General features: G+C 37.8%; 6 protein-coding genes across 8 annotated transcripts; 3 read left to right on the top strand and 3 right to left on the bottom strand.

The window, feature by feature from the left end:
• Positions 1 to 278: 278 nt before the first annotated feature.
• Positions 279 to 13,287, bottom strand: LOC105277079 (UV radiation resistance associated protein). 2 transcript variants are annotated; one of them, XM_020030903.2, is made up of 10 exons: positions 12,452 to 13,287; positions 12,147 to 12,351; positions 11,415 to 12,002; positions 11,168 to 11,340; positions 10,864 to 11,090; positions 10,612 to 10,782; positions 9,577 to 10,536; positions 9,433 to 9,502; positions 9,098 to 9,328; positions 279 to 1,036 (listed from the first exon to the last, which is right to left on the bottom strand). In XM_020030903.2, the coding sequence occupies exons 1-9, from the start codon at positions 12,554 to 12,556 to the stop codon at positions 9,137 to 9,139; spliced, it is 2,691 nt and encodes an 896-aa protein (XP_019886462.1). In that variant the 5' UTR covers positions 12,557 to 13,287; the 3' UTR covers positions 279 to 1,036; positions 9,098 to 9,136. The 2 variants fall into 2 exon arrangements, with proteins under 2 accessions (XP_019886462.1, XP_011333531.1); XM_011335229.3 differs by lacking the exon at positions 279 to 1,036 and adding an exon at positions 7,389 to 8,916.
• LOC105277077 lies at positions 4,418 to 5,529 on the top strand. Its single transcript, XM_011335225.1, has 3 exons — positions 4,418 to 4,689; positions 4,856 to 4,970; positions 5,092 to 5,529. The coding sequence occupies exons 1-3, from the start codon at positions 4,489 to 4,491 to the stop codon at positions 5,460 to 5,462; spliced, it is 687 nt and encodes a 228-aa protein (XP_011333527.1). The 5' UTR covers positions 4,418 to 4,488; the 3' UTR covers positions 5,463 to 5,529.
• Positions 5,631 to 7,909, top strand: LOC105277078. The gene is made up of 5 exons (XM_011335226.2): positions 5,631 to 6,096; positions 6,181 to 6,380; positions 6,518 to 6,672; positions 6,771 to 6,947; positions 7,111 to 7,909. Exons 2-5 carry the CDS (start codon positions 6,208 to 6,210, stop codon positions 7,275 to 7,277), a joined length of 672 nt encoding a protein of 223 aa, XP_011333528.1. The 5' UTR covers positions 5,631 to 6,096; positions 6,181 to 6,207; the 3' UTR covers positions 7,278 to 7,909.
• Positions 13,288 to 13,613: 326 nt separating the features above from the next.
• LOC105277076 (translocation protein SEC63 homolog) lies at positions 13,614 to 18,373 on the top strand. Its single transcript, XM_011335224.3, has 12 exons — positions 13,614 to 13,737; positions 14,752 to 14,854; positions 15,008 to 15,122; positions 15,201 to 15,306; positions 15,667 to 15,890; positions 15,969 to 16,130; positions 16,248 to 16,476; positions 16,570 to 16,715; positions 16,817 to 16,964; positions 17,064 to 17,556; positions 17,645 to 17,936; positions 18,025 to 18,373. Exons 1-12 carry the CDS (start codon positions 13,614 to 13,616, stop codon positions 18,163 to 18,165), a joined length of 2,283 nt encoding a protein of 760 aa, XP_011333526.1. The 3' UTR covers positions 18,166 to 18,373.
• On the bottom strand, positions 18,367 to 23,377 carry LOC105277074 (inhibitor of nuclear factor kappa-B kinase subunit beta). 2 transcript variants are annotated; one of them, XM_011335222.2, is made up of 13 exons: positions 23,296 to 23,377; positions 22,619 to 22,844; positions 22,290 to 22,483; positions 22,067 to 22,225; positions 21,751 to 21,968; positions 21,569 to 21,673; positions 21,347 to 21,485; positions 21,082 to 21,267; positions 20,791 to 21,002; positions 20,393 to 20,683; positions 20,152 to 20,301; positions 19,832 to 20,065; positions 18,367 to 19,761 (listed from the first exon to the last, which is right to left on the bottom strand). In XM_011335222.2, the coding sequence occupies exons 2-13, from the start codon at positions 22,728 to 22,730 to the stop codon at positions 19,695 to 19,697; spliced, it is 2,067 nt and encodes a 688-aa protein (XP_011333524.2). In that variant the 5' UTR covers positions 22,731 to 22,844; positions 23,296 to 23,377; the 3' UTR covers positions 18,367 to 19,694. The 2 variants fall into 2 exon arrangements, with proteins under 2 accessions (XP_011333524.2, XP_011333525.2); XM_011335223.2 differs by lacking the exon at positions 23,296 to 23,377 and having other exon boundaries at positions 20,393 to 20,529; positions 20,602 to 20,683; positions 22,619 to 22,935.
• A 445-nt stretch (positions 23,378 to 23,822) lies between these two features.
• LOC105277073 (polycomb protein eed-A) lies at positions 23,823 to 25,782 on the bottom strand. Its single transcript, XM_026968715.1, has 2 exons — positions 25,662 to 25,782; positions 23,823 to 25,536 (listed from the first exon to the last, which is right to left on the bottom strand). The coding sequence occupies exon 2, from the start codon at positions 25,514 to 25,516 to the stop codon at positions 24,230 to 24,232; it is 1,287 nt and encodes a 428-aa protein (XP_026824516.1). The 5' UTR covers positions 25,517 to 25,536; positions 25,662 to 25,782; the 3' UTR covers positions 23,823 to 24,229.
• Between the last annotated feature and the right edge of the window lie 364 nt (positions 25,783 to 26,146).

The following is a 26,146-nucleotide window of genomic DNA, read 5'->3' as shown; positions in this document are numbered from 1 at the left end:
ATCGTTCATGGCAGAGCAATCAACGAAAAAAATGATAGTAATTACAGGACAACTTTGAACTTTTTCGTCACAGTTAAACATAAAAGCTGGTTAACCGCGGAAAATCCACGGAAGTACAAAGAGCGCTTCAGAAGCTGGATGTGGACCGAGGAACCGTTGAGACAATAACGCTATGTCCGACTAATATGCGACGCGCCATTAAATCCAGTCCATTAACTTTTCCGCGACACGAGTGCTTGCATCTCGGCTTGCATACGGACGATTTTTAATTTTTTTTCTCCTTTTTTGTCTCCTCCCTCTGTCGCCTCGTCGCGGCTCTCAGAAGTAGGCACCGAGAATCTCGCGGCTGGCCGAGGAGAAAGAGACGACACGCAGGAACGCATTCTATAAATCACGTTAACGGCTTCTGGTCAGAGCCGATTACTATCTCGCACAGAGCTCGCTCGAACAACAATTTGCTCCGGGCTGAGATTTACGGCGGCGCACGCACGTGTCGGTGATTTTTAACGGCGACGGCCGCGTGAGCGCCCGCGACTTTTCCCGCAATCTGTTGTCCGCTCGCACGAGCCGAGCGAGCGTTTCTACTGGACCAAAGCGGGTAAAAGAGACGGACCGTAAATCAGGCCGTCGACGCTTCTTCGGGATTCCCATCCCTCGTTCCTCCGTTCCGTTCCGCGTGCATATCTCTTCTGCTTCCGAGGGTCAATCATTCCTTTATCTCGATGCTCGAGCGATTCCACCCCGTCGTTCGTGTCTGTGATCACGTCTGCGGGACCCGGGACTATTCCGCGAAACGGCACGATTTCGCAAAACTCTCGTCTCCTCTTCCACCCACGAAGTTCCATCGGTGTTTTAATAGAAGCGGTGTCATCGGGGACAGATAGTCAAAGCCCCGATCTCCCCATCTGCCTGGCAGCCAGGCCAGGAGTTGGACCGCACGATGTAGAAGACCCTCTCTTTCCGCTTCGTTCTGTCTATCAATCATCCGTCTTAACGCAGACTACATTCGCAGCGTTCCGGAGTGTCCCGAACCATCCTAAATCCGACGATGACAATTATAATTTGTAATAACACAGGAAATCAGTTTCAGCTCGCTAAAGAACTGACGAGACTTACGAAGAATCGTATGGCATAGTGTACAATGTTATTATTTTTAAAACGGCATTGTAATGTAAACGTTTGAAATGTTTTCCAGAATAAGAGGACCTCTTGAAAGGACAGTGACTGATGTATCTTAACGTTAAAACGTCTAATGACTACTGTCGAACACGATCGATGATGGGCATCGCTTTTCTTCTTCCAAGCTGCAAACCTCCATACTATGATTTATCATGATACTCGATTCCGCTTTGAGTTCCACGATTTTGCGTCACATTACAGAGAATCGAGCTTGTAATTTGCGGAAGAAGGGACAAGCACGTCGGTCCCGATGCAGCATCGTTCGAGAGGATCGAGGCGTCGCGGCACGTGAAGGTGGCGGATCCCATCAGCCGTATACACGTCGTGGAGCCGCCGATGTGTGCACGACGACTCCGTCGACGCTCGGCGACGACGTCACGGTTCTATTCCTGGCGACGTGGACGCAGCGATATCTTTAGAGCGACCATCGTGGTACAGTCCGTTTTCGAGCTTTCCTTCCATCGCAGCCGAAAACGAGTGCCAGTTGACGAGAGCAGGCGAGGCGTGCGGCGATGATTTATACCGACTAAATCGGACCACACTGCTAGCTCTCCTCCTCTTTCTCGTCTTCGTCCTGCCGTCCGTGACCGCCCTTAATTTCGCCATGCTATTGCTATCGTCAGTAGCTTATCAGAAACCCTTGCGGTACATCAAAAGGTCTCATAGGACTGTCTTGGCACGACTGGAAAGCTGGACTAGAATTTTTTAGAAACTCTAAACCAACGGTGTTTCGCGATCTCGCAAGCGAGCAGCGCTGATGGAAATGTCGTGTGCGGCTTTCATTGTCGTGCTGATTATAAATCCGTTGTGAAAAAAACTCGCGTTTTTTGACTCACCGGAAGATTAGCAAGAACTCGGAAGCACCGCATAAAAATTGTAGCAAATTCTATGGGAGAAGACACGCGAAGTCCGTCTATTTTGAAGTTTACAAGACTCTTAAAAAACGATCCGAGTTTCACGGTGGGTAAATTTGGACAGTTCATAAAATTAGAATGATGTCGAAACCGAAACTACTAATCCGCCACGGTATAATCATTAAAAAGTTTTGACCATTTGTTCCATTTGTTGAAATGCTTTTCCTTTCGCTTTTGTGAGCAGTCGTGGAACGGATTCATAAAGATAAAATGTGAGATGCGAGTGGAAAGCCGTAAAGTCTTGCTCTGTACAACATGAACAAATTTTAACACTCACGAGAGAATATTTGAAGACAATTGTCCAATAACGATCGCAGTTACTCAAATCAAACTTGACAATAAATTATCAATAAATTATATTTATCGTAAGAGATAAAATCGATGAAAAAAGGAGAAGAAACATCGCACGATTAAAAATTCGAATGAGTAGTTCTTGCTTTTTAATCGCTCTTTAAATTAAATGTCCAGTCCAATTATTATCTAAATTATTATCCAACTATTATCCCCTGGTGGCGATTATCATATATAATGTAAATCGTCTTCGTACAACACTCACTGCTAACGTATAATTAGTCAGATGAATATTTAAACGAGAAATCTAGAATGGACTAAAATGAGACTCTCTCTCTCTCTCTCTCTCTCTCTCTCTCTCTCTCTCTCTCTCTCTTTCTCGTTAAGTCCGAAAATAGCACAATTAATGCGTGCGTTCGTCCGATTCGTTAATAATAGCCGTTTATGGTGTTTAACTTGAAAATGAATAAGTTTTTGCACGAGTGGCATCATGCCAAACACAATAATTTCTACTCTACGGTGCCATCTTTTGTTGCTACTTTGCGCCTTTGTTTGTAATAATACGGGCGAACGCGAACAGTAATACTCGATCTGAATATTTACTGGACGAGGCTTATTTATCCTACCAATCTTATAATCCACGATGAGAATCGTTTTATTATTAATTCGCCATGTAACGGAATTCGAAATTTGGCTGTAACACTCGATTTCTCTTATCAGCAATTTCATAACAATCCCTAGAAAAATGTGAAAAACGTTTTTTCTCCTACGAAAAAATCGACTATCAGTATCGATCCATGTCCATATTACGGTCCAATGTCAAATCCATCCCAAAATGTTTGAAAGTTTCCAGCGTAAAAATGTAAACACGAAATTGTAAATCACTATGGCGCCAACTGATAAAAATAGCACCTAAGAATTGTGAGACTGTACAATGGAAATTTAAAGCGAAAGTCTGTCGCTGCGGAATATGGATGACAAATTGACAGGTAAGCGAGAATTATTGGAAACCATTAATTAATTTAATTATATATTAATAGCACTTAATTGCAGATGACTCTGAAAAGATCAATGGTAACAACGATGACTTGAGACCATCCGAAACATCTTCGTAAAACCTTCTCGCAAATCTCTATCCACTATCCGGGAATTGAATCGTTAAGATGAATCACTACGCTTCGACCTATCAAAAAGACTACATTTATCCTTATACACACCCTCAGAAAGGATTTCTGATAACAAGACGAAAAATATTCTTGACTAATTTAATCGTATTACAAGTATAAAAAATATGAAAATAAAACAATTTTTAATTTAAATCAGTAATTTCTATTCTTCTCTCTCGAATTAAATAAGATTGTCTTACTGTCTTGAGACAAGAGTAACATATACAAATTTATGCTTATATATTCTTGTATGTAGAATAATTTGATATTAGCGCCACTTTATAGTAGGCTTTGTCCATGTCGACGCATCATTTTCTCACAGTCGCTCGTCGACTCGGCGCTTCTGCGTCCTTTATTCCGATAAAACGGTCAATATTTATGTGTTGCAATCGAAAATCGGGAAAGTGTTTCTGTTATTTACAATGCAAGAAATATTAAAAGATATGGAAATGTAAGTAAGTATATACAATATACTTACTTGAGAAATAAGATTCGAGATAAGACATTTCCATATCTTTTAATATTTCTTGTAGAGTATTGCACTTATTCATTGTAAATAACAGAAACACTCCCGATTTTCGATTGCAACACATAAATATTGGCCGTTTTGTGCAGATTCTACAAATTCTCTTACAAGAATAGAATAAGATGTCTTTTAGATCTCACAATATTCTTAAATCAAGAATATTTCGAACTTGCTACAAATTTTTATCTAAATCCTTCTGAGAAAATTAATGAGATAGCACCAAGATTATTTTAATCTAGATTTTCGAATTTTCTATTCAAGATTAAAATATGCTTCTTTTCAATAATAAATATGATTGTCGCTATAGCGATCTTATTTTATGATAGATTAAAGAGTAATATCATTAAGTCCAGAAATCTTTTCTGTGGGTGCATTGCGTGTATGTCAATCGAAGCCGCCGATTCAATTGCCAATGACTGCGAAAAGCTGCACCTGTGATCCCCAAGTGCTCAAAGCACTTGTGGACGTGAGTCTTGGGGAGTCCCTCGACTGGGATCGAACAGGTCCTATGGGACGGCTCCTGGACTCGAAATTGCATCCCACCAAGTTTAAAAAGATTCCGGAGATTCCGTATGCAATGCAATTCGATCAGCCGCGCACTTGCGTAAAAGGGGTATATATTTCAGAATTTTCTCTTCTTTCTCCTTACGAATCCTACGTATTTGTTTTAGAAGATTATTGTAAAATTAATATAAAATTAATACATAAAGAGGATATAAAAATTAATAAAAAAAGGACATCATATATAATAAATAAATTTTAAAATACAATTTTTTAAGCTTGAGGTAAGGTATCCCGAACTGTATGAAGCAAAGCCACTTCCGGATGAGACAATTGCGCTGGTGGAGGCTGATCGTATGAAGACGACATATCAAGTGGATTATAGTGATCCTGGTAAGTGTGCGACAGATATAGAAAAATATTGTGCACATCAAAGATGTTACACTTGTCAACAGCTTGTCTCCGCAGAATGGATAGTGTCGCATTCACTGTCTCAACAAAACTTTTTTTACAGCAGCTAAACGTATGATGCAATATACCAAACCAACAGCCATTGATACGGTTGATAGTCAGCGGGTGCAATGTTGCATTCCGATAAGGGTAACCACAGAAGCCGACTGTCAACCACGGTATCATCCACATTCTTCACGACGCAATTATAACGCAAGTTATAACGGACCGAGCGCCAAAAGATACGAGTACAAACGAAGAAATGGATCGAGACGTGACAAGAAATGCGAAGTTGTCGAGAGCAGACAGACGCGAATGCCAGCCTGGAGAACAGAATATCAAGACAACATTAACAAAATTGGTCAGACTATCATGAGAACTAAATTGCATCATGCGAAGAGACCGATTGTACCAGTGTGGACGACATCCAGCTAAATATTTAAAAAAATTTACAATTAATCACCAAATTATGTGAAGCCAACATTTAAATAAAAAGTGATACGGAAAATTAAAAGTTTATGTTTTACACGTGCGTGAGTGTTTTATATTAATAATACATCTAAGAAGGATATAGATGAAGAAAACTAATCTGGAGAAACAAACCGTGGAAAACGCAAAATTGAAGGAAACAGTCGTAATCGATGTTCAGACTTTTTGCGAGATATATTGGCTACTTCAGATCATATCGTTGCCTTTCGTTCCAGTCAAAATGTCATGTAACTACAAACAAACATGCGGCCGCTAAATCAATCGAGTTGCTTAAGATCGTCTGATTGACTGACTTAAAGGGAACAAAGAATTATCAGCGCAGAATATAATTAAGCTCGTCCGTATGCTCGTAAAATGATCGTCATCGAAAAGACGACTGACTCACTCGTCGCACACATTGTATTCGCGCTATTGAATGCGATATTGCATTATGCATTCTATAGAGCTACTATCGCTTTAATTATATTGCTGAAGGAATGCATCGGCTGGATTCTCCGAAAATTAATAACATTTAGCTTGTCACGAAGTGCAACTGATGCTTTATCCCATGTGAATTCCCATGTGAATCTGCCGTGCCACGGTTAGTCCGTTGCGGATTTTTCGTTTCCTGAATTATTGAAATTCGGGAAGATTCTTGACGCAGATCTTTTATGATTTATTGCAGAGAAGTCCTCATAAAATCGCCTGTAAAATGCCGAACCTGTCAAAGGCTTTTGTTACTATGAATATGCACGAGAATTCTAATCGCCCATGCGAAAAATTTCACAAACCATTAATGAAAACAGGTACTGGATTATACCTTCCAAAACCCGATCCGGAGGATTGTGAATGTGACGTTCACGGTATTGAAATTAAAAAAGCTAGGTAAGCTATTTTTTTGAAAACTTTAGTGATTAGCAAATAATTTGCAACCATCTCTACATGTTTTATTTTCTGTAATAATTATTATAAAATTCTGTACTCGTTCTGAAATTATTCATTTTTTAAATTTTATTTTAAAGATACAAACAATTGGCTAATAAGGAACGTCGAGTTCGTGACGAGCTAGCGAAAGTCAATCGCGAAATGATAGATCTCACATCATTGATGCTGGACAGTGCTTGCAATGTAGACGAGACGATGAAGAGCGTTTACAAAACGGATTATGAGAAAAGAGGTAAGAACGGCTTATATTAATCCAAAAAATCTAAAGGAAGAAAATGCTTTCTTATATTAAAATTTGCTTTTACAATTGTTTAATAATTTTATTTTTAGGTCTACCCGTGGCACACTATAGACCGTTAATAGCGGCGGTAGATTCGCCGATTCTGTCATCCATTAAGCCTGCAATGGTTGGCTTGAAAGATGCTTATAAAGATCCGATCAAATTCAAATATTCAGCTATGGAAAGTCCAACGATTCAACCCGCCAAGACAATAACTCTTTTGAAGGGTAAGGAGAAACATGAGATATATATATAGAGAGAGAGAGTATTCGTACGTGACAAGTATATATAAATAAAATCTGTTAAATAATTTCGACTTGTAAAGAGTTTACTCTGTAATTACAATCTGAAAACAAAATTTCTAAATTGTTTAAATTGGATTATTTGCAGTTTCAGACACTTGTTCTTTTTGGGACGAGCCATTCACAGGTTGTTCAGAATATATGGACACCATCAGCAAAATGGGTATGAATAATATGAGAAATCAGCAACAATATCTGAGGCCTCTTCTGCCATCAAGAAGTTTTGATTATTGCAATTTACCAAAATCGATGTAACAACTGCCTATACGGGGACGTAATTTTTTTTGCCGAACAAAATAATGTTATGCAATCATTCATATTGTAAAGTGAAGGGAATATAATAACGCACGAATAAGATGTAATCAATTTTTGTCTCTGTCTTTAGACAATATTTTATTTATCACATTGCAGTAGCCCGTAGTTAACGAGTTCTCACAAAGGAGTCGGTTTGCAAACAATTCTCTCGGATTGCTATTTAGGTTACAGATGAACTATATGGCTGTACCGTTAAGCGATTACGTGGCTTAGTATTTTGCTTGGTCCTCGTACGTAAATTTTTACGGTATATCGTTACATTCTCAATGGCAAAAATATAATCAACTATATTGATGCTTGCATTGTAAAAGCGCAAACTAAATGTTAGTCAATTACGTGAGCTAAGTACAGTGAAAAAATCTAGAATATCTGCATATATACATATAGATCTACGTTATATGGAAATCTATATAGATTTATATGTATACGTGGATTTAATATGTACAAATTTTGCGTATTACGTATTTACGTATTTACCTCCGTTTAATAAAAATGTCTTCATACAGAGATAATAACAATATGAACTTTATAATATTCTTTTTTACAATAATAGAGTCGCAACATAATATGTATCACACACGCGCCCATATGCACGCGCACACGCACATACACAATTATACTATATGTACATCTTTCTATCAAACTAAAAAGATCCCGATCCGCAGTTTTTAACACATTCACCGCCACAGCGATCATCGGTGATCGGCCCTGAGCTTTCCGTTTGCGCCATGACGCCGATCATGCAATAAATATATTAAGACAGATGAATAATATAACATGCAATTATTTACATGTGTAAAATAGTAATTATTAAATAATAAGTATTAATTAATAATGACTATTTAATGATAATAAAAAAGTATAACGGACAAAGTGCATTTGTAAACAAATTGATGTAATTTTTATTAATTAAATTATGAAAATAATTATATGAATATATCATGGTGAATCGTGATAATCCAGTTGGCGTGAACGGAAAGTCAGCTAAATTACGCATGGCGATAAATGCGTTAACTATAATTACCGTTCAATTCAGATTTCAGTAAGTGCACAATGCGAATCATAAACTAACGTAACTAAATAATGCTTACGCATATTTATCACATGTACAAAAGTGTGCAGTTACAGAGGAACTATCGATTCTACTGATCTTTACATGTATCATCGTATTGATATATTAACCGTTTGCACTCGACTGTCCCCTTAAATGTAGCAAATGACTCGAAACTCTTTTCATGTCCCTTCAAGGGGACACGAAAAAAGACTGAAGGTAATTATTGAGAAAAATTTATGCAAACATAAAATTTGTTCGAACGCTATACCATTTTATTTGAAATGATATGTTCACTATTTCGTGAATAAAAATGTCGAGTTGTTGGATCTGAGAAATCTCTCCGAGTGCAAAGGATTAATAATATTCTTTGTCTCGATCATACTTCCAATTGCTTGCGCGTTGGAAAGAAAACTATACATGAGTGCTTATAGAACGATAAATATAACTAATCTTTAGCTTGCTTTTTTATAATATATAATTTAGTTTTATATGTGTACCGCGGAAATATTTTCTTCCGCAATTGCACTGAAAACAATAATTCAATTGTTTTAAATAAATGAAAGACGTATAATAAAGATCTTTATACAACACTTTACGATGTTCTATAATCAGCTTCAAGTAAAGCTCTAAGTCGCGTGTCACCAGCACGCGTGCCACGCAATCATGAAGTGTATAAACTGTATCTTAAGATCTTTATGGTACTTACACATATTATTAGGGCACGATTTCACGATGTAGGCAGACATTAAAGACGCGGTTTCATGACTTTGAAACTAGTTTTCTTAGCTAAAGCTTCGGTGCGCGCGCATACGTTCTCCGAGCTGCGCCTGATGATGTCTATGTACTCGCTCGACGCTTGTATGTCACACTGTGATTTCACTTCGTCATACGTATAGCAATCCGACTTTGATGTACTCAAGATTGATCTCGCGTCCATCTAGAAAGTCGAAAGACATCATTTTTGTTAATTGACTTATAAGCGACAGACTTATCTTAATTTATTATATTTAAATTATGTTGACGGAGAGCAACGAAATTTACCATTTGTTCGTTTCTCACGACGTCCCGAGGCCATTTCTCAATACGTTGAGAATAATCTGATCCGTTTGTTCTGCAAAAAAAGGTTACTGTGTATACGTAGTGCAGAAGAATATCTGCTCTCCGCGCTCAAATAATCGCATTTACCTAGATTCGGAATTATATTTTTGTCGCAACGCGGCATCTTTTGCGGCGCTTTCTGCCGGATAGCCGCAAGTGGAATTTGTTCTTTGCTTTTGCTCCGAGTCTCCGTAACTGCACACGTCATCCAAAGATAAACACGATTTAGCAAAACGTTCCCTGCTGTAAATGGCAGTTTCCGTATGCGGGCTTTGTTCGTGAACACAACTATTTTGTTCGCCGATGGCTGTACTACTTGTATCGTAACGCTGCGAGATACCGTTTCCGGAATTATATTCTTTACTACGTTCGCCGTTCTTCAACTCGTTGTCCGTTGCATCCCTGACGTTTCTCAAGCCCTCGTCAATCATAAATACATTGTCATCGGTCCCCTCTCTCTTCACGGCGCAAGTGTCGGTTGAACTGTCGTCGACGTCGTTTTGGCTGCTACAAAGGGCCATTTCGCAGCTGCTTATAGAATTGGAGCTTCTATCGCGGGCACTCACGGAGCTCTCTAAACTGTCCGCGACATTTCGCGCTTTGGAGACCGAAGTGGGTAGCATAATTTCGATAGTACTTTCCATTACAACCTTATCGCTAATTTCGACAAAATTATCTGTGTCCTTAAGAGTTAGGTTTTCAATATTATTCAGAATGGCACTGTTTAACGTCTCATTACTGCTATTGCTTGATCTGTCCTTGGCCGGTACCAAGATCTTATTGTCGATGGCACTCTCTTCCGATTTACAAATACGCTTCGATTGGCTACCTAGCGCGAGCGACTGCATGGGTTTGTCCAGACCTTGATCCAAGGAAGAACCGAGCGATGTCTTTATGCTTTTTAATTGACTCATTGAGCGAGAGGAACGATGGCACTTCTCGAAAATTATCTTTTGCAGTGGTGGCGTCAGGGATGGATTCTGTTTACCATTACCGCCTTCGGTGTCCAGAGATGACGTAGAAAACGTTCGTTTCGAATCGTCCAAACTGTTAAGAATAATAACGTTAGAGACATTAGAAATGACAAAAAGTGAATATTATGTGCTGATTAGTATTACGCACTGTATCTGATTGGGTTTGATGTTAACCAGCATGGCAAGATTCGGCAGCGTTGCTCTCAAATCGGTAGTCGGCATACCGCAGTACCATCGAAGTTGCGCTATGTTTTTATTCAACAAGTATACAGCGTAATGGAATTGCAGCTTATCCTTGCTTCGAGCGAACAGCGGAAACCTGAAAGCAACGCCGCATCACGTTAGCGATATTGTACTCGTGTATTCCGTCGCTCACGAATGTATTAGAGAGCTCTCTCACTGTCTGTCGTTGTCGGGTAAGCTTTCCGTGATGTGATCTATGACCTTACTGCGCGAGCCATAATGCAGGATAGGATATCTGGTCGGCACGTTCAGGAAGCTCGCAATCATCTGCGTCGTATGCGCGACGAAGCCCAACGCCACAGCTACTTGCGTGTCGTTCGATAGTTCCAATTCCTCGCTGTCTGGCAAGTAAACGTCGTTTATCCTGAACTTTCCACTGCTGTCCTGCAAGATCGAGCAGAGCGCTGGTCACTTTCAACCTCATATTAAATATATGAATTTTGATTCTGTGGAATGCACACCTGTCGGATTGGATATATTAAACTTAATTCCGAGATCAGCTGTCGGCGCCTCTGCGCAAGCTGGCCGCTCATTTGCAAGTAAGTCTCCCTCGTGTCCATGTGATTTTGCCGCCATTCATTCAGCCTCTCTATGTCTTTGTACAGTTCCCTATATCTCTCCATCAAATCGGAATCTAGAAAACAATAATTTTTCTTAGATTTCCTTTAATTTTCACCAGACATATATAATTTTTTAATTAACACTAACTTTTATCCTGATTTTCCTCGACGATGTTGGTATGTATCTGATTCAATGCGCGAAGCTCCCCCATTTTTCGTGCCCTCTCTTGCTCCAACAATTTGGCTCGGAATTTGGCCATTTCTAGCTCCTTACGTATTCTCAGAATTTCAGCCTTCTTCTCTCTGTTCACTCTTCTCGGCTGCAGTAGCCTGCTCAAGGTCGTCTGTGGATACTTGGGAGTATGAAAATCGTCGCCCGAGGCAATGCGTAATCTGAGTGCCTGTACCGATTCCGTTTGTTGCTTTAGCGCCTGCATCTTGCTTCTTAGACTGCTGAGCTTACTGACGGTGTAACTGTTCCTCACTTCGAGTGCATTTATATTTATGTGTAGGTATCGCTTCAAATCAAGAACCGTTACAAAGCAGTACATAGGGGCGAAATAGCCACCGTGGAAATGGAATATCAAGGAGTTTTCCATCATGATGGTATCCAGATTAGTTGGAAGCTTAGGCCCAATGTATGCTAATCCGGTGAACGATACTCCCCATGTAAAGAGAGTTATGTCAGTCGCCGTGTTACCTGGCATCGTACGCTTCCATACTCTTAGAATGATCTCTGTTTAAAGAAACACAAGGATCATTTTTACGTTCTTCGAGAAAATTATGGATTTGAGACGTATTAAGAGCTGAATAAAAAGCAAATATGCATCCTTATACTAACAAACAGCACTTATTGTACTAACAGACTTGTAACGCTCACCACTGGCTGCTGAGTAACCTGTGGCATGCAGAGTAGGTACTTCGAGACTCGCCCATCTTGGATTGACATTGTTGATCGCCTCACTGGTGTATATCGGAGACGACATGCTTGATCTGTGCAACGTGTAGTAGAACCAGCATACTTCTCCATTCACATTGCCCTTCAGATCATGGCCTATTATTTGTACTAGACTTCTGAGCCGCAACTGAAAGCGACGTCGGTATGAAATACGGAAGAGTAATCGCGTCGGAAAGTTGCGCCTCGCGTAGGCAACGTCACGCTATCAATTTTCACTCGTGGCTCACCTGTTGAGTGGCGAGGGGAAGCCAGGTTTTGTAGCGCAGGGCGATTCGCGGCTGGAGGGTTAGATCTAGATCCTTAACGAGGTTTCGCGATACGGAGGGCTCCATTGTGCAACCGCATAGTACTGCGGAAATGTCATTCAGTCACGGAGATAGTCACGGATTGCGGGAACGGGAAAACAGCACCGCGATCAAAACGAGCGATTATGTTCGTATCGCTCGTAGGTTAGCTGATCCGTCACGAGATAGTAACATCGAGAGATAAATCCGTATTTAGCAACTGTTCGAGCAGCAGTCGTGGAAGTTAACTCGTGATTTTACGTCGCAGTTCAAATCGTTAAATTGCACGACGAATGCGATTTACGAATGGGCGTAAAACGCTTGATAAATTCTGACATCTCGCGTATCGATACCACGAACTACACATCGTACCTGACGCGTACGGAGTACGGACGCATCCCTTCCACCCCACAAAACAGACAAAGATAACAAAATGGCGACAAAGCTCGTCTCTTTTACATATGTGTGCGTGTGTTCCTGATTCAAGGTTAGGGCGGTATTCATAAACTAACACAGCTTTCTGATTGGCTAACAAATATCTTTAGAGTATTTTGAGATAACCTTAAACAAGAACGGACTTATGAACATCGGCCAAAGAGCCTGATTTTGCAATTTGGATCTCGGAAATTTATAAAAAATGGAAGTATCGGATTTTATACAACCGCACTTGCACTTTAGGTGCTACATCAAAGAAAAACGCTTTTTAGACTTTACATTCTCAAAAAATCGCTCTTTACGGACCTACGACCGATTCTTCTGAACACGAATATCACAGATTCATTTCTCATGTTCATATTGAGGCCGAAAAAAAAAAAGTACGATTCCGTGGTTCATTCTTATTCCGCTAGGGGCTGTACTGTCACTCCTGTCATCTCATCATAAGGACATGTCTAGGTTAGTCGCCGCGCGTCAGGATCGAAGTACGGGTTGTACGGAGATCGAGGTCGGTGCTGAGTTGGCAGTCTTGACTGACGAGGCAGTCTCGCTAACTGTTGATTTGCATGTTATACGGCACGTCCGAGTACACAGCGCGAGCCTGGATGATGTTACGAATGAATGTACTTAAACGGTCTACTTAATATTACGCCGCAGTACTTAATGAGCGATGAGCGGGCAGAAGTTCCAGTATGACGAGAGCGGAGGGACGTTCTTTTATTTTCTGCTCTCATTCTTGGCACTGCTGCTTATACCTGGGACCTACTACCTTTGGCCACGTTGCCCGAAGCAAGGTTAGAAATTGTAATACACTTGTCAGCTGAAAGAATTTAGTCATGGTAATGGATCTGATGTCGATCTCACTGGACGGATGACTGTTTATGACAGCAATTGTGTGACAGCTATGATGTATCTCCACTCTCCTGCCCTCACCCATAGGTCAAATCTGCCTGATCTAAGAGGGCAGAGATAATTGATCTGATTGGCCATTGGATTTTACATGCATTCATTTCAATATATTAATGCGATAATTAGTATATAATTATAATATTGTACTTCGATTTTTAATTATAATTATAACATTGTATATTAATTTTTCAAAGAATATGGAAATTGTTTAAGGCAGTATGCAAATATTCGTACAGAGATATTTCATTTTGAAATTTACATGTAATCCTGTTATTTGCTCAGTTTTTAAGTCCTGTAGTACTTACCAGTTTTTTTTTCTTATAAGGCTGTGATCCATTATCACTGTCAGTGATAGCAAGATCATCCTGTCTTTCTTGATATTGACGACATATTGAACAAAATATGTGTAATAACTAGCAATAAATACATAGTGTGAACATACAAAAGCTGAGAATATAAAAACAAGTCAAATTTTATTTTTGCTTGAATATTTCAAATATATATAAATTTCAAGATAAGATTTTAATTTAGCAGCAATTCTTAGCAAAGATTAATTGTTAATAAGTTAAAGATGTATTTAAACTTCTACAAAAACAATTGTTTATTTAATATGGTAACCATAACTAATTTATTCATGATAGAGTATTATATAGAGTATTATAATATATAATTTAGACAAATATATAAAGAATTAATATTTTTTATAAGTAACATTATTTATATCTAGGATAGAGAAAGAAATATTGAGTTACAATGTCACAAAAGCACCTTAAAATAGTTTGCTAAGATAATTATATATATTATATACATATATCAATCAATTTAGTAATAAATAAAAGAGATATGTTTGAGAGAAGCAATTAATTATATATATTAAGGAGCTTTTTGATTTTATTCAGATCCTGACCTGTTAGCCAAAGAGTGCCAATGCGATGGCTGCAAAAAGAAGAAAATTATACTTCAAGCTAATAAACCTTGGAAAGAAACCAAGGCTTTATTCACGTAAGTTTTTATACATCATGTGTGTATGTATGTGTGTTTAAGTTGAACATATATAACATGAAAACATTGATACACACATCAAATTTCCACAATTACATTCACAAACTGTACATAAGCAACATTTCTCTAATAATATACGTTATGTTATCGTAGGAAATTTCTAATCATTATGGGATGGGTTATCTTGATATTGCTAGCATATAAAGTATCCCAATTTGATTACGAGATGGCTAACTTTGATCCATATGAGATATTAAGTGTACCGCCTGTAAGTCTAAAATAGTGTAGCGTGGATATACAGCAGTTTATTATATAACAGAAATAAATACAAAAGTTTCAATTGTAGGGTTCTTCGCAAGGTGAAATAAAGAAAGCTTATCGAAAGCTTTCCTTAATTCTCCATCCTGATAAAGAAACTGGAAATGAAAAAGCTTTCATGAAACTAACTAAAGGTAAGATGTACAATAAATACAGAGCATGAAGCATATAGGGAATTAAAGTAAAAATGTAGATATTAAATGTGCATTGCCATACATTTAATTAATTTATAGCACATTTGTTGCATTATAACCAATAGTAACGCAACATGTAGGAATGTTGAATGATCGATACAAGCCATTAGAGAATACCTGCACTTGCACTTGCACTTGCGATTTAATCTTTAACTACTATAACATTTGACAAGTCTGTTAAAAGCTATCAAGCTAAGTTTATAATTAAGATTAAAAACTTAAGACACAGATATGATTAAGTTGCACACATTCAATTCCAATGTACAACTAACTGAGTTGTTCTTTTATTAACAAAAATAGCTTACCAAGCTTTAACGGATGATGAGGCGCGAAAAAATTGGGAAAAATACGGAAATCCGGACGGTCCGGGAGCAATGAGTTTTGGTATAGCTTTACCTTCCTGGATCGTGGAAAAAGAGAATTCAGTATTGGTTTTAGGAGTATATGGATTGATTTTCATGGTTGCTTTGCCAACGATTGTAGGAATGTGGTGGTACAAGAGTATTCGCTACACTGGTGATCAAGTAATTAGCATTTTTGTGGCAAAGAATATTTTCATGTACAACAAATTACTAGTTACGTGTATTTATACTTATTCCTAGGTTCTCTTGGCAACAACTGAAATGTATTACTTTTTCTTCGTAAAAACACCATCCATGACATTGAAGAGAGTCATCATGTTACTTGCCGCTTCATTTGAGTTCTGCAAAAAGCGCAATGCAGAAGTAATTGAGAGACATACCGATAGTGAAGAAGTTCCTTCGGTAAATTTAATTTTATTTGCCTTCTTTTTAGATTCCTCTTAGTTAACAAGATAATTTCGCGTAATATTTTTCTGTACACATACACATTCTTACGCGCATTTTTCACGTATATTTCAGCTGATTAAGCAGTTACCGAATCTAGGTGAAAAGAACAAAGAAGTACCGTTATGCCACTTGTATTCAATTAAAGCTAGAGCCTTATTACATGCGCATTTAGCACGCATACCACTCAATCCCGAGACATTAGAAAAGGATAGGCAGTTTGTAGTAAAAAAATGTCCATATTTGATTCAAGAGATGGTTGCCTGTGTCCACCAAGTTATACTCTTGGCTTATGCTAGGAGAGGTAAGCACGTGTTCATTTCCTCTTCAATGGGAAAGCTATATAAATAATACATGTGTAAATTCGTTTCAATGGAGATGTAAAATTTTTTTATAGTGCCACGGGTGCCAACTATAACAACTATAGAGAACTGTATGAAATTGTGCCCGATGATTGTTCAAGGATTTGGGGAGTTTAAAAATCCTCTACTCCAATTGCCACATATAACTGAGGATAATTTAAAATACTTTCATGCAAAGAAGGTATTAGCAATAAAGTCGCAATAAGTTCTACTTACTGACAATGCTCTTATCACTATCAGTAAGGAAAATTGCTAAAACATAAATGTGCATTTCTTCCTCAGCGTCAAATCAAAAGTCTTCAACAATTCGCACAATTGAAAGGAGAAGAACGAAGACTGATACTTCGAAATCTGTCAGACAGTCAGTATGAGGATGTCATGAAAATTCTCGGAAATATGCCGTACATAGACTTTAAAGTACGATCCGAAGGTAATTCATTATTTCGATTAATTGCTTTCTATTGTACCTTATTCTTATAAAATGTGCCAACTATAATAATATAAATTCACCACGTGTATATTACCTTAGTAATTGATGATGAGAATCCCACTGTCTACACTGCTGGTGCTATCGTAACCGTAACGGTATCATTAACGCGAAAAGATATGAGAAATCTTTTTGGGGATGACTCTGTCAATGAGCAAACACTGATCGACGACACCAAGGCCGGTGGTGAAGCGGTCGAAGAGGTCGCAGAGGAGCAAAATCAATCTACCAAGTCCGCGAAACCAGCGTGGCTCAAGCAGAGGAAAGGTCAAAAGAAGTCACATAAGAAAGGCACCAACAAGAAGGCAGCTCCCGCTAAAAGCGTACAAGCACAGTCACAGACTGTGGCCAACAATACTCAACACAGTAATACTCCCAATGCGAGGAAAAAGGACGATAAAATCGAGAAAGAGTCTTCCAAGGAAAAGTTGTCCGATGTGAGTGACAGCGAAGGAGAGAGCGACAGAAGCGACGACGAGGATAATCATGAGAAAAAGGACGCGTCGGTCGAGGACGACGATACAGAATGGGAGAAGTACGAAGAAACGTGGACAGTTACATTTTTGTGGTTTGCGTTTGTACTCGCTGACTCGGGATGTATAAAACGTCGCTGTTTCTTTCAGATTTCAACAGAGGATCTCCAAGCGAGAGAGAGTACTAGAGGGAAAAAGCAATCTGTCGCACGAAGTGCATTGTCCACTCTTTCCCGACGTAAAGCAAGAATACTGGTGGGTCTATATCTGTGATCGCAAGAGTCTAACGCTGTTAACAACCCCCGTACACGTCACGTCCTTGACACAGTTCGAGGAAGTCCAATTAAGATTCACGGCGCCACGTTGGCCGGGCCTTTATACATTTACGGTGTGCTTACGCAGCGATTCCTACCTAGGGTTTGATCAGGCTCAAGATATCAAAGTAAGTCGCTTGAAAGTTTTTGTCAAGTTACAATACGCAAATTATTTTCCTTACGATTCATATCCGCGACAATGTGTAAACTTTGCAGCTGGACGTGAAGGAAGCACCGGAAATACCAACGGAACATCCACAATGGGATATCTCCGATGAAGAAACTGCGGAAGATGTAGATGCAGCTGATGAACATTCCGAGTTCACAACAGACGAAGACATTAGTGACAATGAATAATATCTGTTTCTCACGTGTGATCGGATAGATATTCTAAACACATCCGCATTTTCCTCTTTTTTTACTTCTCGAGTTAATGTACAATGGACTTTTATACATGGAATTGCATAATCGTTGATGTATGTGGACAATCTAGAGAAATAGTCTGGTGTGTAAGATTTATCAGTGTGGAGAAAGTAATAGTGAATAAAGAACATGATATTTATTTTAACATCGTTGTTTAATCCTTAATTTAGGATTTGTACGGCTTTTTAATACAATATACATCTTGCTGTATAAAAAAATATACAAGAATGCGCATATTTTTTATTATTACTATCAATAAAACATTTCCTTCATCCGGCGACGGGCTGTAACGATAAGAGTAATGGATAATAAAATCTGGGTTAAGCGAAAGCGTAGTAAAAAATATTCACGCATTGTATCTAAAGGAGCACTCAACCGTAACGCTTTTTGCTGTATACGCGGTGAACTTAAAGCATCCGCTCGTCCATTACAAGGACAGTTTGACGGGACATCGATAACTAAATAGACGTGTGACAAATATTAATAATGAGAATAATAAGCGTAACATTTCGTGCAACTCGAGTGAGTATATTATATATCTTCAACATTTTTTTCAACATTTCTTGATTTTATCGAATAATTTTATATATATTTCAGATTTTTAAAATCTGTTTCATCCTCTGCCTTTTTCTACATATCACGATTGCAGATACACTTGAAAAGGGTAAGTTATTACATCATAAATGCCTTGTCAATAAATTGTATTAATTTTTATCAGGTTTAGTGTATCGATATATTTTTTGAAGATTTAAAATTAATTCATATTCATATGCATTCTTTTACTTATAATAATTCTCAACATTGCCTCGAAAATTATTGATAAAACTTTATGAATCGTGCATTGTATATTGTATCTGTATAGCTTATCACGATAACTAATGTATATAAAATTCGTTGTTTTTCACAGCCATATATAATATAATTGTTTATAAATCGAACTTCATGGATTTTCTCATTATTGAAACAATTATTGTTTTTATTAGTTTTGTGTTTATTAACTTTTAATTTAATTTATGTATGGCATGTCGTATAAAATATTTATAGATTCAATCCTTCCACAAGAATCTATAATCCTTCTATAATAGTTATAAATTTTCATAAAAATTATGATACTTATTTTTTAGCAAATCCTAGTAACAGATACCAAGTAACAAGACCAGAACAATTGTTCAACAAACCTGTCTACACATTTGTTAAAACGGATAAACGTGGCAATATTAAATGGGGTGTACGGCATTATGCTCTACACACATAACATGACATTAACATGAACAAACTTCAATAAACTAAACACATTGAAACGTAATAATTGAAATATAGAAATTAAAAATGACTCAACAAATGGAGATATATATTTTTAAAAAATATATATCTTATAAAAATATATATGTATATGTATATACATATTCATATGTTGTGTAAGTATGCATAGCTCAATATAGCTCAGTATGTGCGCTATATCTTTAATCATCATCCAGTTTTATCACCTCATAATACTGTTTTTGTATTTCAGCTATCAAATTATCCAACCTGAAAAAAAAACATTTAAGATCCAAAAAGCTCCGAGATTGAACACGAAGTATTGTAACACGAAGCTTACTTGTAAGGCGTAACTAAGTTTTTATATATCAAATTGTCCTTTGATCGAATAATCTGATCTAATTCGGTGTTGGAAATGTTGAAAAATTCGTGATTGCTGGCCTGTTGGGGAGCAACACTAGCATCCGCTTGTACAATCTTTTGGTATTCATTCCAATACAATTTTGTCACGACAGTAACTGGATTAAATATTTTTTCCAACTTCGACAATTCGTCTTGCAGTCTATTTACCTGGCTGTCGAGGAGAATATAGAATATGTGAATGAAATATATTTTAATTTTTGTTGCGCACGAGATGTATCATTAAAAAAAGTTTAGTACCTTGTAATGTCAATTAGAGTTTCGTTGTGTAGTTGCGCTTCACGTTTCTCTAAAAATGCAAACACTACTTTCACCATGTCCAGTGGCTTTGCTGTCTTACGAGAAGTTTGTTTCCTAAATTCTAGATATGCGTCACATATCTTATCATACCTGCATACATGCATGTAAAAATAGTTATAAAGATATTAAAGTAAACGCAATAATTCATAATATCTACTTATGCCATGTATCGCTCACGTACAATTGCGATAGATCTCTCATGCAGTCAATATTTTGAGCTTTATCTCGCAATCTATCGTTATCTTCTTTCAGAGAAATAAACTTCATCCTTATTTGATCAGCTGCGCTAACCAATTTATCAACTTTCACGAAATAAGTCTGCAATGCTTCCGTTCCGTTAGCCGTACCTTCGCCCATACAATTTGTACATTTTGTGCGAATTGATTGTACCTGATCCATAAGTGCTTTTGTATGTTTCAATGTCTCGTCCATGTTCACATTAAACGTACAGATCTTTTGATGTAATAAGTCTCTGAGAAATGTAAGGCGTTACGTGCTACTTTACAACAGTTTCAACTTGATATTTATAACGATTATGTAGCGCACACACAATTAATAAAAATTACACAGACAACTTACACGCTTATACTGAGAGCGAAAATATACCACTGGAATAAATCTACTTCCGTTCTCATAAAATATATTGTATGTCGATAATAATCTCTCAGCACTTCATAAGTTACTTCATTCTTTGATTGTGTCAGCATTTTTTCTACTACTGTAGAAATATTTAGTGTGGGTGTATTTTCTATCGAACAACATCCGTCCCTCAAGAGAAATAAAATATGATGCTACAACAAACTCGTGATAAATTTAAGAGTGTTTTAACAATGTTATAATGTATCATCACATATTATCGAATATACGTACATTAGTTTGCGATACGAGTGGTGTAGTATCAATCAATGTTACACCGTTATAATCAGTTAATACTTGATGCTTGACTGCAATGTTAGTGTCTCTTTCTATTAATAACTGAAGATCTTTCACAGTAGTTGCGTTATCAATCTCGTATATATTAATTTTGTGAAATGGAACACAGAAAACGTAAAATATCTGCACGTGCAAAAGATACCGATGAAGGAAGGAGAAATAGAAAAAAATCAATGTGTTTAGTCTTTCTACACATACATACTTTGTTTGATAACGCGCGTTGCAGCATCGTGAATACCATCAAACGCGATGCACCAGATTCATCGCGCATTTTGCCTCTCTTGTGTGGATCCCATTGTAAAACCAATCTGAACCACTCGACCATCCTGCTTCGGAGACAACTGATGGGGGAAAATATAACATAAAAGCGCTGTTATAATTAATTGTTATACGATTATAAGAGAGATACATAATACAGCCTTACTTTGATAAATGAGTCGGATCTTGAATATCTTTTCCAAGTATGACTTTTCCTTCTGACTCATAAGCATGGATCTCGTCGTAACTCTTATTTTGAATATACCTCATCCTGCAGTCACGCACGTTAAATTTATAGTTGATGTATACGTACATACGCAATCTATTATTATATTTATCGTCCTTTACCATTCCATAGTATGCTGCATCGTCGGCAGAAAGGGTCTTGTTCCAGTTATAAGTTCGTAAAACAATATTCCTAGACTCCAATAGTCGACCGAGCAACTATATCTCTCCTCCCAGAGAAGCTCCGGAGCCACGTAATTTAACGTGCCGACTAAAGATGCAGACGCGCTTGCTTCGCCTAGTTCTTTAGCATATCCGAGATCTATTAGCTTGTACGACACCTGTAATATAATTTACATTAATGATTGAATAAACTGTTAGTTTGATAGAATAAATTCTTCTAATAAGCAATTTTATTATTCAATTTATACTATCTTACCACGTTCTTTTCATCTTGCAAGACTATATTTTCCGGTTTTAAATCACGATGAGTTATTTGGTGGGAGTGCAAGTATTCCACGGCAGATGAGATTTGAGTCATCACTTTAATCGCTTCTACTTCGCTAATCCCGCAACAGTTTTCTGGTTGATTTAAAACCTAGAAGAAAGGAAATTATGAGACAAAGTTGACTACAATTTATACAGCTTAAGTGAAATACAACTTTTCTCAGGTCTCCTTTCCTACAGTACTCCATGCAGAGAATCGGCAGTCTTTTGTCCACATTTGGCAGATCGAATGTAATACATTGTACAATATTGGGATGTTTCAGGCGTTTCATTATATCAACCTCATTAGTCCATCTCTTTCGCTGAATTGGAGTTAATTGCGAATAATCCCACTTGCATTTCTTTAATGCTGAAAGTATGATTATCAGGTTTATTATTGTGTATGTATTATTCTTAATATCTATTACTATCATTATTGCTATAGATTTTCGAATGTCTATCAAAATGCAAATAAGTGTCATTTGTATTTTTATATTGACATTACCAAGCTTTTTTCCACTTTGCACGTGTATCCAAAGCTCGACTATCCCAAAACCTCCGGTACCAAGAGTACGGCTTAATGTCCAACCGTCACTCGATACAGTATTTGATGCCATTTCGAGTTTGTCAAGAAAATTTATTTGTCTGTATCAAGCCAAAAATTTCAGGCAATCTTTGATAAACACAGTTTTACATTATTGGATGCTGATAAGGTTTATCTTCGCTGCTTTCTGTGAGTAACACAACTTGTATACGTATATTGGAAATAAAACACACTACTACGTTAATATTACTTATTAATAAAAATATACATTGTTACAACTTTCATAAAATTAATTCGTAACTTAAATTTTTATTAATAGTGAAGATGATTTTTTAAAAATAAGGATAGATAGTGTTTTATAAAAGATATGTCAGATAGTTTTTTTTATATTATTTTAGATAAAGTGGTCATTACATTCACGCTTTAGAGGAAAACATAAACAATTAAGAAAAAGACAGTATCTACAACTTTTGTTATTCGAATGTAAAACTCTGAGAATTCATCAATATAATAACAAATTGATGATAGAAGCTGAACAAATCTGTTCAGATCTGTCGTTTGTAAACATTTAGATAAAATTTATTACACAGTATTACACATTTAAGAACTGACAGCTGAGAAATAATCGAGAACCTCACCGATTAATCACAGTGCTAACCATCCTTTCCACTTTTCAATTCTCAGAACTTTGGTTGTAGTTCAGTCAGCATTGCGAATGCTACAAAACATTTTCTATCCTTCCTTTTATTTGAAAGAAGACAAAGAATAGAAAGTGTTTTTGTAGCATTCGCAGCGTTAACTGGACTGCGGCTTTTGTTATCAGTTTACTGTCGATAAAATCGCTATTTGGTGTGCGTCTATGATACACCACAAAGAAATGCAAGCAAATTACAACACGTATAATTACGAAGAGAAAGAAATACACGGAATACATTTTGAACTGTATGACCAATGATCCAATTTTAAAATAAGGCAAATGAAAATGGTCACATTCATCTGCTTTATTTTAAAATTGGATCATTGCTCGATTACTTGCTCAGTAACATTAAACACTATTAAATGTAAATGTAACTCATCAGTTTAAGATGCAAAATGTGGGAAGAAAAATATAGGAAGCATAAAACCTTATCGATTTATATAAATATCGCTAATATTATAAAACATAAAAAATAACTTCCTGTTTATGTGTGTGAACTTGTTCATACATTTATGAGATGCAATGAAAAATCGTACATTGATCGCAACTTTTCCGTTGTAAAAAATTATGACTAAATCGCTGAAGAGCAGTCTAAAAAGTCAATTTGCCATTTAACAATAGCTTGTCCATGCTACGTATAAACACACACCTATATATACATACATGATATATAACTATTTTATATGTATAATTATATTACATATAGCTAACTATTTAAAAGTTTCGAGTGTCCTGTAATAGGTGACTAATAATTTTAGATCTCTAAATTTAAATTGTTTGCATAAAAAATATTCACAACATGACTCGATATATGTATGTATATACGCACAGAGGAAGGCACATACAGCTTACGTTCGCGACAAAACAAATTTTAATCAATGATCGCGATTCCATCTCCAGATAGTCGCGTCATCGCACACGCACAGCAAGACCGAGCCGTCACGGCTTAGGCTGGTCTGACGTATCGGGGCAGTGCAACGGGGGTGCTGAAGAGACCAGCAGCGCGCTTGTCCAGGCTCGTCCGAGTCCAAGTCCCAAACGTAAGTGCGGCCGACCTGATTGCCCAGAGCTATCGTGCGTTGCCAGAAGTCCATCGAGAAGCGTATAAACCAGATATCGCACTCCTTGAACTCGAAGCGGTGCAGGACCGTCGCGCTCGTCTCCCCGTTACGCAGCTGCGAGTCCTCGAGTCTACCCGGTTTCCAGCAGACGATGCAGTTCTCGCAGGATTTGCTGAGGATAAAATCGCCGAACCACTTGACGCAGTCGACGTAATTCCGATGAACGTCGCGAGTCGTGAAGTCCGGGAAGTGCTGAAGTATCGAATCGAACGGCCTGCCATTACGACTGGGATTGCAGTGATACGATTGCTTTATTGCCTCCTGTATGTCCGGCTTGTCCAACGACCACAATTTAAGTGCGTGGTCCATCCCGCACGAGATGATCCGTTGGCCCTTTATGTCGAAGTCGGCGCTCAGAACCTCGTCCCGGTGGCCCTCCACGCCGCCGAAAATCGCGATGCACACATCAGTCTTAATGTTCCAAAGCCTGAGGGCGTGATCCTTCGATGCGGACAGTAAAATGTTGGAATCTCTCGGGTGAATCTTTAACTCGTTAATCGCGTGGCCGTGACCGATGTAATGCTTGATGCAGGTCATCGTCGAGGGACTTATAACCCGGATGACACCGCGCGATCCCGCTACAGACAATAGGGGCTTCCCGGAGTCATCGTACGTCCACGCACACGTGTAAAAGTTTTCTTCCGTATCGGGATCGGCGTAACACTGCAGCAATCGTATATTTCCATTTTGCGGGCACTCGTAAACGCTCACGCGGTTGCTGCCGACCGACGCGAATACCAGTGGTTCACCCTCTTTCAAGTGATAATTGAATTGCACGCCGAACAACGGCTGCCCGTGGTCCTCTTTGACACTGCAGCAGTACTTGTACAATGGCTTGTCCGTCGAGGGTTTATACTTTGCAGTTTTGCTCCGGCGACGACCCTTACGTATTTTGTAACGGGCGCTGCGAGTAGGTGTGTCGCTGCGATGAGTACCAGCGGTGGAATTGCTCCCGATGCTACATTCGGTTACGTCGCTGTCGTTTTCGCTGTCCTCTTGGCTAGAGGCGTATGTCTGGGGTTTGCCGTTCGATCTTTTCATCTCGATGTTACATTCAGCAACTAAAAATAATATAATTTCGATTGAGAATGGTTTAATGTAACACTGCTGTAACTTGACATTGAAATTAAAAAGCTTTTTGAATAAAAAGAGACATAAGCCAATCAAATTATATTAGATATATTACCTCAGTGGTGTTAGTTATGTTGCGCAACAGCTTGTAAAGTTGGTAGGCCACTGTTTATTCCCAACAGACCCTCACTTATGTTCAAAATTCTGTTTCCTAATTGTATACATGCCTGCGTGTTCTAAATGGAAAAGTAAAGTTTAGAAAACATGAACTGCAGCGTGTATCCAAAAATAAAGGTTTTTGATGAAAACTTACAAAAATATTAGCAGATAAAAACCGAACGTTGTATTTGTGACATAATTTTTTTGACTTATGAATTAATCCCATAACATTGGACATTCCATTACAATTAATCAAACACGTTGCACCTGAGATTACATAATATTCATCTACTAAAGCTACATTGGCTTCTACCTAAAAAGAAATGATAAAAATATTAACATTGACAAAAGCAGTAATAAACAATAACGATAAATAACTAGAAATCTTTTAATATGAAAAGTAAACTGGAATCTTACTTCTGACAACGTATGTGCAGTCCT

This window comes from Ooceraea biroi, chromosome 3 (assembly GCF_003672135.1).
Source record: "Ooceraea biroi isolate clonal line C1 chromosome 3, Obir_v5.4, whole genome shotgun sequence".
Classification (NCBI taxonomy): Eukaryota; Metazoa; Arthropoda; class Insecta; order Hymenoptera; family Formicidae; genus Ooceraea; species Ooceraea biroi.
Note: the sequence above shows the minus strand (reverse complement) of the source record. Positions and strands in the feature narration are given on the sequence as shown.

Coding starts and splice junctions, on each gene's coding strand:
- LOC105277077 (XM_011335225.1), top strand. CDS start 4,489: ATGACTGCGAAAAGCTGCACCTGTGATCCCCAAGTGCTCAAAGCACTT. Junction 4,690..4,855: donor CGCGCACTTGCGTAAAAGGG/GTATATATTTCA, acceptor CAATTTTTTAAG/CTTGAGGTAAGGTATCCCGA. Junction 4,971..5,091: donor AGTGGATTATAGTGATCCTG/GTAAGTGTGCGA, acceptor CTTTTTTTACAG/CAGCTAAACGTATGATGCAA.
- LOC105277078 (XM_011335226.2), top strand. CDS start 6,208: ATGCCGAACCTGTCAAAGGCTTTTGTTACTATGAATATGCACGAGAAT. Junction 6,381..6,517: donor ATTGAAATTAAAAAAGCTAG/GTAAGCTATTTT, acceptor TTTATTTTAAAG/ATACAAACAATTGGCTAATA. Junction 6,673..6,770: donor AACGGATTATGAGAAAAGAG/GTAAGAACGGCT, acceptor TTTTATTTTTAG/GTCTACCCGTGGCACACTAT.
- LOC105277079 (XM_020030903.2), bottom strand. CDS start 12,556: ATGGAGCCCTCCGTATCGCGAAACCTCGTTAAGGATCTAGATCTAACC. Junction 12,003..12,146: donor AGGTTACTCAGCAGCCAGTG/GTGAGCGTTACA, acceptor TTCTTTAAACAG/AGATCATTCTAAGAGTATGG. Junction 11,341..11,414: donor CGAGGAAAATCAGGATAAAA/GTTAGTGTTAAT, acceptor ATTGTTTTCTAG/ATTCCGATTTGATGGAGAGA.
- LOC105277076 (XM_011335224.3), top strand. CDS start 13,614: ATGAGCGGGCAGAAGTTCCAGTATGACGAGAGCGGAGGGACGTTCTTT. Junction 16,131..16,247: donor ATAGTGAAGAAGTTCCTTCG/GTAAATTTAATT, acceptor CGTATATTTCAG/CTGATTAAGCAGTTACCGAA. Junction 16,965..17,063: donor CTTTAAAGTACGATCCGAAG/GTAATTCATTAT, acceptor ATATTACCTTAG/TAATTGATGATGAGAATCCC.
- LOC105277074 (XM_011335222.2), bottom strand. CDS start 22,730: ATGGCATCAAATACTGTATCGAGTGACGGTTGGACATTAAGCCGTACT. Junction 22,484..22,618: donor GCAAAGTGGAAAAAAGCTTG/GTAATGTCAATA, acceptor TCATACTTTCAG/CATTAAAGAAATGCAAGTGG. Junction 19,762..19,831: donor AACTTAGTTACGCCTTACAA/GTAAGCTTCGTG, acceptor TTTTTTTTTCAG/GTTGGATAATTTGATAGCTG.
- LOC105277073 (XM_026968715.1), bottom strand. CDS start 25,516: ATGAAAAGATCGAACGGCAAACCCCAGACATACGCCTCTAGCCAAGAG.